Raw genomic sequence first — 14,154 nt, 5'->3', positions numbered from 1 at the left:
AAATAATTTACAAGGAAGATGGGTTCCATTACTNTCATTTATGAAAATGAAAATGCTAATACTTATATGAATAGAAAGTAGAGGTGTTCTAATGACTTGGAAAAATACCAGTTTGTCTCACATATCCATAATTAATTCTTAATTAGCTAAATTCGAAGAGAATTACCAGCAGAATTCCAATGAGTGACCGATCAAGAAAGGTCAAAAAGTCTTTTTTTGTTTATCCTGTACATACATGTGCATTTATGATTGGTTAAAACACTTAATTATATGCAATAAGAACATAATGATGTGAATACGAATACATGATAATTCATTAGAAAGAGGAATAAATGAGGAAACCCATCTTTCAGATACATTAAACAACAATTTGCATTCTGGCCATTAATGAATTCAAATCAGAAACCTTATAGTCCTTATTCATGTAGATTAGTAAACAACCTAAGAGTGTTAAATCTCCACTTGGGATTGTTTCCAAAATCTTACTCTAGTGTGTGGGTTATATATATATAAGTGGGTATTATGATGTTTAAAAAAGGTTACAGGAGGTCAAAGTTAAAGCATTCACTGTACTTATATTATTGATAGTGTTTGTTTTAGTCTATTTACTATATCATGAATTGGAGTAAACACCAAATAGGTCACAAATTTGTACCACCTGTAAACTTTTACTTTTTAGGTATATCTCATCTTCATAATATCAAGCAATTAGGAACTGTGTCTTATACCTTGACTGCAATAGCCACTTGTCTGTTATGATGGTTTTTGTTAATGCAGCAATTTGATTGGATTGTATGCTAGCAAATTCAGCCAATCATAGTCTCTGATTGAATGTTTAGCCAAAATTGTTTATAGTCAGTTTATTGTCAAGGACTCTGATTGGCTGTATTAGCTAACGTACAATCCAATTAACTAATGTGATATAACAAATGTGGCAATTGTATTCAAGGTATTAGATGCAGTTCGTAATAGCTTGACATTGTGAAGATGGGTTTATTTCTGCATTTTGCTGCCCATATGAAATTGTATGATCCACTACCAAACAGATTGTGAAACCAAAGCAGTGAGTCACCATTGATCTCAAAGTTAGAAATATATAATATTGATTGTGTATTACACAATATACTCTATGAATGTTATAATGTATTCCATAATGAAGACAAATGAATACAAACAAATGTATATAACTGAGATGGAATGGAATGAGAAAAAAGTCTGTCCTGGTTCTGTAACCGCACCCCCCCCCCCACCCCCTGGTTCACATTCCTTGTCATTGAGCGAGCCCCCGTTGGTAATAATTTGAAACCTTCTTTGCCACCTAAATCATTGGTAAGCATTAATTATAACATTTGAACAAACCAGCTAAAAAAGAGATTTCCTTGATTAGATATATAACAAGTGGCATGGTGCAGTATGTAAGATCGTTCATGTGATACACATCCTACATCAGATAACTGCCGATCTCTGCCAGTGTCTCAACAAACTGTGTAGTTCGTGTGGACAGTCCGTACCACGCTGCATAGATCTAGATATAGGGGATTGGGAGGTTGTTGTGATGATTAAAAAGGGACGAATATCTCCAGGTTTTGGAGGAAAAGAAATCGGCGGAAATGGCAGCTCATAGTCTATATGTTGTATGGCATTATATAATAACGAATAGGAAATGGAGGAAGGTCACTGGTTATATGAAGGTCAAATATCTGTTAGAAAGTGATAAGTAGATAGGCGTTAAAATCTTGATTCATTTTCCTGTTTGAAATTTTAGTAGTTATTTGATAAGATTGAATAGGATTTAAACTGTACATAAGAGTTCTGTTTCTATACTGGTTGATTATTAGTTCTAGTGCTTGTTTTTAGAATATTTCATAATGTCTTGGGTGTAAGTATTTTTTTATAAGTTTCATGCAGCATGCTATGTTCAGATAGAAAAATGTTACAACCGTTTTACATGACGTTTAAGACTTACATGTACTGAGGATGCTATCCACCATCTGGTCCTTTATCAAAACTCTTGGTATTGATCTTTCTTGGATTATCCATTCACATTTACAGTTGTTTGAATTGGAATAATAATGGAAGGTGACTTGTTCAAGGTTTCTTATATGAATGTTTAATGTTAATGAGATGCAGATGATTATTTTCATCATTTTAAATCAAGGAAATTTCATTTTTGCGGTTTATCTAAAGCTTTTTTTGTATGTCAAAAAATTTTTTTTCTTGAATTTGTGGAACTACACACCAAAATCTATAGAATTGTGCCCTTTAACCTATTAAAAAATCCAGCCGTTAATTTGTAAGGTTGTTGTATGTTCGTTATGTTTTTTGAAAGCTGTTAGAAAACTACTGTACGGATTTGAGTAAAATCAACATCTAATTGTAGAGAAATATATCTCCTATGTATTCTGAAAGGTTTCAACTAAAAATATCGAGCCATTATACACCAAAACTAGGTCAACCTGCTTAATTAATAATTAGTACTCTCTGTTTTAAATTAACCCTTTCAAAACAAATTCAGTTTAATCAAGTAGATACATGGATATAAATAGCATACTTAAGAAATATTTTCAGGTCTAATGTTTTTGACAATGAAAAGTTTTTACAAAAAAGCGGAATACCCCTTTAACATTCTGGTCCAGCATATCCAGACTATTTTACTTGGTCAAGCAACAAACATTAGTCATTTATTCAGTTTGTCACATGATCAATTGCCTTTACACACCAATAATGCTATTGAGACCAGAGTTTAAACCTTAAATATAACTAAATATGACACTGGTAATAATATGATTGTTCATTGTCTGAAATTTAATATCATCCAGTTATCTCTTCATGATAGCACCCTGCAACTGATGTTTTCAACTCAACATCCATTTTTGTGTAAGAAAATAATGAGATTATAATAAAACCAATCATATTAGTCATCATGATACCACTCTGCAACTGAGGTTTTCACCCAATGTCATATTTGAGGAGTTAAAAATTTTGTGTCAGAGATGATGAAAATTAAAGATGGCCAATTATCAAAGTCATCATGACCCATGAATAACATGGAGACTAGACAAAGAGTTTCATTGACTAGACTAGAATAATCTATTCACTGACTACTCCACTACTCCAGTCTTTATTACAAACACTCATTGAGTTTTCTATTTCCTAGCATGTGGTTATAATAAGGACATGTCTCATCGATTGGCTTAAAGGGATGGCAGAGGGAGAAAGTAATAGCAATATTGGGTCGCATTAAACAAAAGTCTATGCTGGTTTATCATTGCTACTAAGTTTCAGAAAATGGAGTTTTCATTCAAATATCAATTCCAAATAGTCTTCAATTGTCTTTGAATTGATGAAAAATGTCCAGCAATGAACAAAATAATCCTGTAGAAATGGTTTTAACTTCAGTACAATTTTCAGTCCAAATATAGACATTCTCAGTTTAATACATACTGAGGGAAGTGTGTTATATCAAATATAACATTATTCAACCTGATATTTTATGGACTAATGACATTCGAAGATAAATGATAAACATTTAACAATTTCATGTTAAATATTTATGAAATGAAAGTAATACATTACAGAAGTATGTACTGAAAATATGTACTGAAATATGGAATAAATATATGTACTTAAAATATGTACATGATATGTACTGAAATATGTACGGAAATATGTACTGAAAATATGTACTTAAAATATGTACAGAAATATGGACTAAATATATGTACTTAAAATATGTACATGATATGTACTGAAATATGTACTGAAATATGTACTGAAATATGTACTTAAAATATGTACATGATATGTACTGAAATATGTACAGAAATATGTACTGAAAATATGTACTGAAACATATACTGAAGTATGTACTTAAGTATGTTCTGTAATGTATGTACAGAAAATATGTACTGAAACATATACTGAAGTATGTTCTGTAATGTATGTACAGAAAATATGTACTGAAACATATACTGAAGTATGTACTTAAGTATGTTCTGTAATGTATGTTGTGAAAATATGTACAGAAATTATGTACTGGAATATGGACTAAATATATGTACTGAAATATGTACTTAAAATATGTACATAATGTGTACTGAAATATGTACTGAAATATATACTGAAATGTATGTTGTGAAAATATGTACAGAAATATGTACTGCAAATATGTACTTAAGTATGTACTGAAATGTATGTTGTGAAAATATGTACTGAAATATGTACTGCAAATATGTACAGAAATATGTATATAGTGATATTGATCGGTATCAAAATATTTGATAAAACTCTATGTTTCATTCATATGACCTCAAAATAATTTATTCAAGAAGGTTTTGACATTATGACAGCAGGTATATTATGTTTACTGTAAAGATTAGAAAACAGATAGATTATATAGTTATCAGATATTCATACAATATCACTAAATATGATTCTATATTGGTCAGAATATAGAAATGAAACAAAACTTTTATTTGCACATGAGAATGTTCTGGTAATCAACTTTCATAATAGTTTTTTGTCGTATTGTAGAGAATCTAGACATCATATCTTAAATATGAAAAGTGATACCTCTCTGATTTCTGAGGGTCTCTTCTACCAGTTGATCCTTGATCAAATTTTCACTAATCTTTCTTGAAATATTCATGCCCGTTTACAGGTGGGTCGACTGGAATAATGAAGGAAGGTGAGATACAGATGATTATTTCACAATTTTTAGTCCAGGAGCTGTTTAATTTGCACACCAATTGATTCAAGTTATAGGTCTATGAAAATATGTACAGAAATATGTACTGAAAATATGTACAGAGATATGTACTGAAAATATGTACAATAATATTGTAATACCTAAGCTGAAATTGGCTCTTCCAGCTTGTAAATCATATTATTAATGTATCACATTTTGATATAGTTTTCATATTAAAACAATAGGCTAGCATCAATTTACATTTTCATCTGTTATAAATGATAAGTCTCTGAAAAATAGATAATGCAAATTGACCATGAAAAATTGCTTATTTTGTAGAAAAACAATAGAATGATTACACTATTTCTCAGTATCAGATCTTTAAATTTCTCCAGTCCTGAGAGAGTTGAAGGTCAGGTTCCATTTGAATTGAAGAAATAGGTCATCACTGGGTCTGAAGTTTGGAATTTATTTGAATTTCTTTCTGTTATATTTCAGCGGAATGGCAAACAGACCTAAAGGTTACGGATTAACACATGAAATCAATAGAAAGGTAGGTTGTGTTTTGGAATTCTTCATTACTCTTTTTCTCCTGTGCAGTGAGTTTGCTCAATATTTTTTTGAAGCTTCGGTCAGAATACTCATGTACATATATAGTTTAAAGTTTGAACCCTTAATTTCCAACGAACTGTCCTGATGGTTGGTTTTGTTTCTGAAACATGTGACAACATCACAAGATGGGCCCTTATCAAATGAAGTATAATTCATATAATAATAACAGCATCATGTATACCACCCATTGTTTTGTGAATGAGATAATGCCACATTATGAGTCATGACACATGTAGACCTTTTTTTTCCTTTGTTACTTCATAATACCATATGACTTTTTAACATAGTTTGCATAACTACTGCAAGGTTTAAAATTCATTGAAGATGCTTTATGACATTTAGGAAGTTCAGACAGTTTGGAAACTTCTGTTATATCATTATTTATAATACCTAATGGAGGGGTCAACTTTCACAGATTCATAGCAGGCCTGTAGCGAGCCCCCTAAATATTTGCTGGCCCCCCCCACTTAAAAATTCAGATGACTTAAATGACTTGTTGAGTTGTTATAGTTGAGCCCCCTTTCAAAACATTCAGCCCCCCTGAGACCATAGGCTAGCTACGAGTCTCAGCTTCGTTCATAGGAAGAACCAAATCATAGAAGCATGTCACCAAGAAATTGTTGAAATGTATTAATTGGTGTACAGAAATTGACAATGGTTTCAATATTAATAGTGCACAAAAACAGTCAATAGTCAATTAGTACCAAAAAATATGTAGTTCACAGTAGTTAACTTTGAAAATTAGGCATTCAAAGAAATCTTTGTTTGAGATGATACAGTCCTATGAATATGTTTCTGTGGACAAATGCAAGAATTTGGGGATCTTCATTCTTTTAAATTTTATTTGCAATTAGCAATTGATTATTTGAAGCAGACCACGGTTGGTTATGCTTTTTTAAACAGCTGATGGTACTTCTATTTGGAGGAGCCAACTACTACACCACTATTGCTTGTTTGCTTGTACAGATTTTAATTTATATCATTGCAATTTGGTGGTTCATTATGTGATTTTTGGTTCACCAATTGAACAACAAAAATGGTCTTAATGGCATTGCTCTCTATATCTCTATATCAGTTTCAAGTAAAATGACCACTGTAGCTTAATTTGATTGATTCTAGAGTAGCAGAAGATAGGGTTGCCATGTTGACCATTGACTAACAACCTATTATCTCTGACCAGTGTCCATCTTGTCAAGTGGTTCTACCAGTCACATATCATTGTTTCTAATTGATTATTGATTTGGTAATCTCTTCAATACCACAGCACAATAAAACTACAGCAAGGCAGCATTCTAACCACAGAAAAATTACATTCAGCTCAGTTGTCTGTGTCTATGGACATCTACCCAAAGGCTTTAACCAACTTCTTTTCTTCAAAGTGAAAAAAATATATTTAGGCTTTTCTTTATCTAGATTTTAATTAACCCTTTTAATATATAGATATAAATAGCATACTTTAGAAATATTTTCAGGTATAGTTAATGAAGTGAATTGGTTGTCTGTCTTGTTGATTTTGAAACTTTGATCTGCGGGTTGCTGTTGGTATATTCCTTTCAATAGACAATCCTAGTAGAAGCTGATTTTTGAATTTTAGCCATTATGTCTTAAAATGAATATATGTTATGTATTTAGATTGCTGGGAAATATGATACAGAACTAGAACAAGAAGCCAGAATATGGATAGAAGCTATATTAGGTAGAGAATTAAAACCAGTAAGTATTAGCAATGCTTTATTTTGGTTAATAAGATCCCATTTCAAGTAATATCAAAAATGATATAAAAGGGATTGTATAATTGCAAAATCTGCTGATAATAATGGCGGGAGTGGTACAAGGCAGGGTAAGCTATGCTTACTCTTCTAGACACCTGATTCCACTTTTCATTATATACTTACTTACTTATGATTGATATACTTCCTCATAGGAAAAGTTCATTTGCTCCTAACAATATATTGCCAAACTGTTAGCCTGGATTACAGGCTTCGTTTTGTGGTAAGGACCTACGGATCGTTAGTACTTGGGTGTTTGTTATTAAGTCGGCCTTTGATATTGTGACATCAATATAAACTTACGCAGAAATGTAGGATGACAAAATTACATTTTCATGGAATTGCAAGGACCACATATGTCTGACTGAAAAGTGCAATGGATGCAATCTGTGTGTAATATATATCATAAAAAAATTGCACGCCCTTTAAGAATTTTCAGTCTCTTTTTAAGTGTTTCTGAATGGAATTGTATATAATGTATGTTAATATGATTACAGGGCAGTGATTCATCTCAACCTTTAGGTATGCATGATTTTGGAAGCGCTTTAAAAGATGGTACAGTTTTATGCGAGTGAGTATAGCTTCATTTGTAGACTTTTGTCGTAAAAACATCTGATGATTAAGGAGTACAATAATATTCTCACACAGGAGAGAAGGGAGATAACTCTTTTACAACTAAAATATTTTTGGCCTAAGGACCATTAGTATCTCTTTTCATGTTATCGATATAACTTTTCCAGACCATAACTTTTCCAGACAAGTATACTTTCCCTTTTTCCACACGAAAACCTGGCCAACTTTGAGTATCAGAGAATTAGTTAACTTAGAAACTGATTAGAAAACTGAAAGTAAATCAATCAAAACATTTATCTTTAGCCTATAAAAATGGCTTTACCTTCAGCACATTAATCTCCATATTTCCCTTAATTTTCAAATTATGGATTTCAAATCTGTGCCAAAATTTAGTCTAGAACAGGGCATGCACAGAGAGGTAAAAGGAATACAGAATTTTATATGAAAAGGGAAATAACTCTTTGCCAAGTTAAATGTTTTGTTATAAGGACTAAAACCAGTAATTCATTTGAAATCCGTGTCCATGTTAAATTACTAAATCAATGTAATATTTTCCAGAAATCTTGTTGAAATTTTCCAATGTCACATGAAAGCCTGGCCAATGTTTAGTTTCTGGACAAAAATTCAATGTATCAATGACCATGAAATTCTTGGGCTAGCCAAACTGAAAGTACACCACTACATTTGATCAACAATCGCTTGACTGTCACTGCATACAAAAGTATACTGCATAAAAATCTCTATCATCTCACAAAATCTGAAAGAAAATGCAATTTCAGACATCAAATTCTAAATCTAGACCAAAAATTAGTAAAAATTACCTATGCAAAAACCCATAAGGGAGGAAAAAAGAGGATTTCTAAATATAACACAGACTACATTTATATAAAATCATTTACTTAAAAAGTTTCAGTGGTCTGAGTCCATTATTAAGTGTAAAATATATTTTTTCCTCCTCTGGGTCTTTTAATTTTCAACCAATTGAATGCAATGTTCAAAAGACTTCTTCATATATGAGGAACCCTTGGATATTCATTGTTTAGCATTGACTTTGATTGGTTAGCAGAAATAATAATAACAACTTTTGCTATTAGTGGTTCAAAATCTCAAAGAACACAATTTAAAGAAAAATTTATTCAGATCATGAAAAGCAAGTGCAGTAACCAGCAGAAATATTCTAAAGCCATCTGCATTTTAATCAAATTGGAAAAACCTGTAAATGATTAAGACTGAAAAAGGCCATTAATAACTGAAACAGAATCGTGTCTATTTATAGTAACTGCAGTTGACCATCAGATGAGTTGATTGTCACCTATTCTACTTTGTAACCACTTTATCCATTCAAACTATCTGAATAGTTAAGCTAATTTTTATTGCAGATTAATGAACCAAATTCAACCAGGCAGCATCAAAAGAGTCAACACAACTACTATGGCCTTCAAACAAATGGAAAACATCTCCAATTTCTTACAAGCAATAGAAAAGTATGGTGTGTCTAAAGTGGACAGTTTTCAAACAGTAGATTTATATGAGGGTCAAAATATGACTCAAGTGGTCAATGGTCTTCATGCTTTAGGTAGAAAGGTAGGCCTGATTTTTGTTTTCTCAGGATTATTAGTGGACAGCCATTCTTTTGGTCAAAAGCAGATTTTTTATAGCTAATGACATTTATAAATCTAACATCTGATTAGTGTGATAAATCTGTAACCTGTATAGCAGACGTGAAAACCAGAAGTAATATTGTCATGGTTTAGTGACGCCAAAGTCACATTTTCTGGGAGTTCCTTAGATCCATTTTGGATTGGTAGTTTATGAGAATCTTCGCCATTACAAAAATCAAATTTGTCAAACTTTTGTTATCAATACAAAGCTGACTATTAATAAATCCATCTGGATATTCTGGAATTACCACAATACAGTTGAAGGGTTATAATAAGCTTAGTTTCAGTGGATTAACTAGACCAACAGATATCTGACTTGATAATTGGAATGGTGCAAATTGATGCTATCAGTCTCTCTGAAACACATAAAAAGTAAAATGCCTTTAATCACAAGGAGGAAGCCAATAAATATTCATGTCCAATCTGTATATTGTATTCCAAATGGTGCCAAATGAAACCACTACTTAATCAATTTTCATACTATTTTGTCAGTACTTCACCCAGTAAGCTAATTGACTGCTCTTGATTAAACTGAAAAAAATATTAAAATTGGTCTCTGAATATAATAAAATAGCAAGAGTCAAAAATACAGCTTAAATGTTGCTTAAGGATTTAAAATGCAGCTATATAAGGATTTGTTTTTATAGGCCCAGAAAAATGGTTACAGTGGTCCAAGGTTAGGATTAAAAGAAGCTGAAGCAAACCCTAGAAACTTTACAGAGGAACAGTTAAAGGCTGGGGAAGGAGTTATTGGTCTTCAAATGGGATCAAACGCAGGAGCTTCACAGGCTGGCATGAATTTTGGAAAATCGCGACATATTCTCGACTAATTATTTTGATGAACCTAGAATAACAAATATTTCTTACATATACATGTAGATCTACTCTTTGTACAGTTAATATTATATAAGACTCCTGGCATCATCAAACAATATCTGAATTTTTACTATTTGAAATTTACATATGTATATAACTATGTATTGCAGAGTTTAGTCTGAACCAAAACAATCCCTTTTTCTTATATGCACCTTTTTTATTAGAGCTTAATGTTGAAGATCTGAATTGATCAATAAATATCTTGAAAATCTTGAAAGATTTGAAATGTTTAAAATCTTGAAGATCTGAATTGTTTAATATCTTAAAGATCTTAAATGTTTCAAGTCTTGAAGATCTGAATTGTTCAATATTTTAAAGATTTGAAACGTTTAACATCTTGAAGATCTGAATTGTTAAATATCTTGAAGATCTGAATTGATCATTATCGTTAAGATCTGAATTAACCTTTCAATAGTTTGAAGATCTAAATTGATCATTATCTTGAAGATCTGAATTGATCATTATCGTGAAGATCTGAAATGTTTAAAGTCTTGAAGATCTGAATTGATCCATATCGTTAAGATCTGAATTGACCTTTCAATAGCTTGAAGATCTGAATTGATCATTATCTTGAAGATCTGAATTGATCATTATCTTGAAGATCTGAATTGACCTTCATATAGCTTGAAGATTTGAATTGATCATTATCTTGAAGATCTGAATTGATCATTATCTTGAAGATCTGAATTGACCTTTCAATAGCTTGAAGATCTGAATTGATCATTATCTTGAAGATCTGAATTGATCATTATCTTGAAGATCTGAATTGACCTTCATATAACTTGAAGATTTGAATTGATCATTCAGTATCTTGAAGATCTCAATCCTTCGGACCAAAATGTATAAATTATGAAATGGGATCAGAGTATAAAATTTTTTATAAATATTTTTCGCTTTCATATTTGAATTTAAAAATTACACATAATATAATCATTTGCTTAACCAGCTGATAGAGGTCATTTACAGCTATCTATGTTACTTTTGATTCTGTAAACCTCAATGTTAGGTTTGTCTACAATTTTATAAATACATAATTATAGAAATGATAACTGACAAAAATATGTCATTAATGGTAGCAAATGAGTTGTCTGTCATTTGGTAAAGCAAACTTTTAAGCGAATATTTCACTTTAATCTTACTTTGAGATCTGAATTTTTGTATGTATATTTGACAAATAAGGAAGGAACTATATGATGATACAACATCAATGTATGCACTGTATGCATGTTAGTAAGAATTTATATTGGAAGACAATGTGCATGAACTACATGCTACTATTTAGAATCTATATCATATTGTCGTTTTATGGCATAATCAACAGAATTTAAGGTCACATGTCATACAATAAGCTTAAACATGGGTTCCCTTATTTTTATTTATGAAAATGAAAATGTTAATACTTATTTGAATTGAAAGAAGAGGTGTTCTGATGACTTGGAAAAATACCAGTTTGTCTCACATGTCCATAATTAATTCATAATTAACTAAATTAGAAGAGAATTACCAGCAGAATTTCAATGAGTGACTGATCAAGAAAGGTCAAAGAGTCTTTCTTTTCGGTTATCCAGACTGTACATTCATGGACATATATAAGTTAAAAACTCTTAATGATATGCAGTAAAACATAATGATTGATTAAGAATACAACACAACAAATTTTTTTCACTGTTAAAATAGTGCTCAATACATCAAGTGTAGAGCGATATAGAAATATTAGGAATATATGATAATTCATTAGAAACACCAATTAGTTAAATGGTTAGCTTAATTTGACACTAAAATAAGGACACTAAAAAAATAAGGAAACCCATCTTTAAGATGATATATGATAATATATGATGGCCATGCTGATAGAGCTCATATTCAGCTGTTGTTACTTCCAATAGTGTGTTTTCGTTTATTTCTAGAGGAACTCGACTTCAGATTTCACTTCTGAAAAGTAATACAGGCAGCTAGAATTGAGCTTTATCGGTTGGTAAAGGAACTATTTAGACAATTTTATTCTTTATGTATGACTTTGATCAAGGGAGATTGTAACTACTTAATTTAAGATCCAAAATTTATTGTCTAAGCTTGTATTATACTTTTTGTTGCCAAAATAAAATCATAGCATCTTATCGGAATTTCGAGAGAAACCTTTTCAACAATTCAAGCAGAATAAAGCCCCTTGACGCCTTTTCAGTTTTTGGTCAGCTGCCATCATACATGTATGCACAAGTCGCCTTTAAAAATACTTAAATATTCTGTCCAGCCCTGCAGTCGGTTATGCAGGTTATAAGATAGCTTACAGAAAATGTTTCCTTTCCTTCAGCAAAACAATGATCCGACATGAATTGTTGAGAGGAGTGTTCAAAATGTTTTAAACTGTTTTGCCAACTGGAGACAAGCAGTACTATAGCCTTGTAAATCTAATGCAATTTTTTTTACAATACTTTTTTTTTTAGAATGTTTAAAATCAAGCTTAAAACGCCAAAATTCTTAACAAGAGTATTTTTCAATGAAAGAATTTATTTTTGGGAAATCAGCTATATAAGTGATAAGAAATGAAACATTCCATCCTATTTTTTGGCTTCTGATTGGATTAATGAAGATGGGTATTGGCATGCAGTGCACAATGAGAAAATATTTTTGCATTACTGTTTCTAAGCCAAGAATTGATGGCTCCTACTTAACCATTACTTGATGCTATAGAATTGTTATTATATTTTTTAGTATGTACTTTAAATCGAAATAATATGTACCAAAGAACTTTTTTGTCTTGAAATCGATTTAAAATCAAGTCGTGCAACTTGCTAAAGGTTTGCCAGATTAAGGCACAGGAACAGTCTTTGTCGCCGATTTTTGTCGCCGACTCGATATCACGATACCGACAGGATTTATATCATCAAACAATTATTTTATTTCTGAAAGATAGAGCATCATCATCCAATAATATTCATTTTCCGCATGATCTGCACGTGAGTATCGACATAGTGGAAAACCACCAACTGGAGATTTTTGTCGCTTCGTGAGCTCGCAACCGGTCAGTGAAACTCTTGACAAGACTAGTCGGAGACAAAAATCTCCGACCAAGAGGGTTCATCTGCCCGCACCTTTAGGAAAACAATTATTTAGACCTTATTTTTTTATCAGTTGGAGGTTCTCTATTCCTCCAATGTCATGCAATGTGCAAAATTACATTTTGGAACATGATATAGTGACATCAATCTTTATGAACATAAACATAAACAAAAAACATATTGCTGAGAAGACAAACCTAGTTGCAAAGAGCCCACCCAAATTACCCAAATTCAATTATTAATAAGCTCTTGATCATTGATTAGATGAAGTTGTTATTGCATGTCGTGGTATGTCAGACTGTCTATTTGCTTACGAAATAAATATTTATAGAGAAAAAAACGTAGTGAATGGCAATAACAATATGCTCATTAAACAATTATGTTGTCACACTATTTACATCATATCCTAAGAATAATACTAATATAAGCTGAAAGTCAAATGTCACATAGCATGTTATAATAACAGAATGGATTTCAGTCTAAAGCCGCGAATAAACAGGTCTGTTGTGGTGTACGGGGCGGATTAATCGATGACCGATACAAACGAAAATAGAAGTGAACACGCTTATGTGTACGTTAAAGACTCATCAACTTCTCAAAGTTTGCTGGTCTGATGTAGCTTTGCTGGCGTTTTTTATTCAGCTTATGAAGGTCCAGTGTTCAATCCTGGCATATGTCGAGATAATACCTTCGGATTTTTAACCCGGTTCCCCCTGTCAGTGATGCAGGCAAGAGGGGCTGACATGGAAAAGTCGTTCGGATGGGACAATAAACAGAGGCCCGTGTGCTGAGGCCAGTTGGAAATTGAAAAAGAGCAGGCTTATGCCGCTGTTCTGGCAAAATTTCCCTCATTGCACCATACATGGCATTGCCCGTATTTATAAGCCCACGTTGTGCAGAAATTCATTTAATTTTTT

The 14,154-nt window shown here is 31.8% G+C and overlaps 1 protein-coding gene across 1 annotated transcript in view; it reads left to right on the top strand.

Annotated features, from left to right (window-relative positions):
* Nucleotides 1-10,621, top strand: part of LOTGIDRAFT_149649 (hypothetical protein) — a 45,188-nt gene extending 34,567 nt beyond the window's left edge. The window contains exons 2-7 of the mRNA XM_009048869.1: nt 5,186-5,240; nt 6,932-7,012; nt 7,566-7,639; nt 9,021-9,225; nt 9,950-10,548; nt 10,574-10,621. Of these exons, the coding sequence (XP_009047117.1) occupies nt 5,190-5,240; nt 6,932-7,012; nt 7,566-7,639; nt 9,021-9,225; nt 9,950-10,132 (594 nt within the window). The 5' untranslated portion in view covers nt 5,186-5,189 and the 3' untranslated portion in view covers nt 10,133-10,548; nt 10,574-10,621. The remainder of the gene's footprint in view (nt 1-5,185; nt 5,241-6,931; nt 7,013-7,565; nt 7,640-9,020; nt 9,226-9,949; nt 10,549-10,573) is intronic.
* Nucleotides 10,622-14,154: the final 3,533 nt, after the last annotated feature.

This window comes from Lottia gigantea, assembly GCF_000327385.1.
Source record: "Lottia gigantea unplaced genomic scaffold LOTGIsca_13, whole genome shotgun sequence".
Lineage (NCBI taxonomy): Eukaryota > Metazoa > Mollusca > Gastropoda > Lottiidae > Lottia > Lottia gigantea.
Note: the sequence above shows the minus strand (reverse complement) of the source record. Positions and strands in the feature narration are given on the sequence as shown.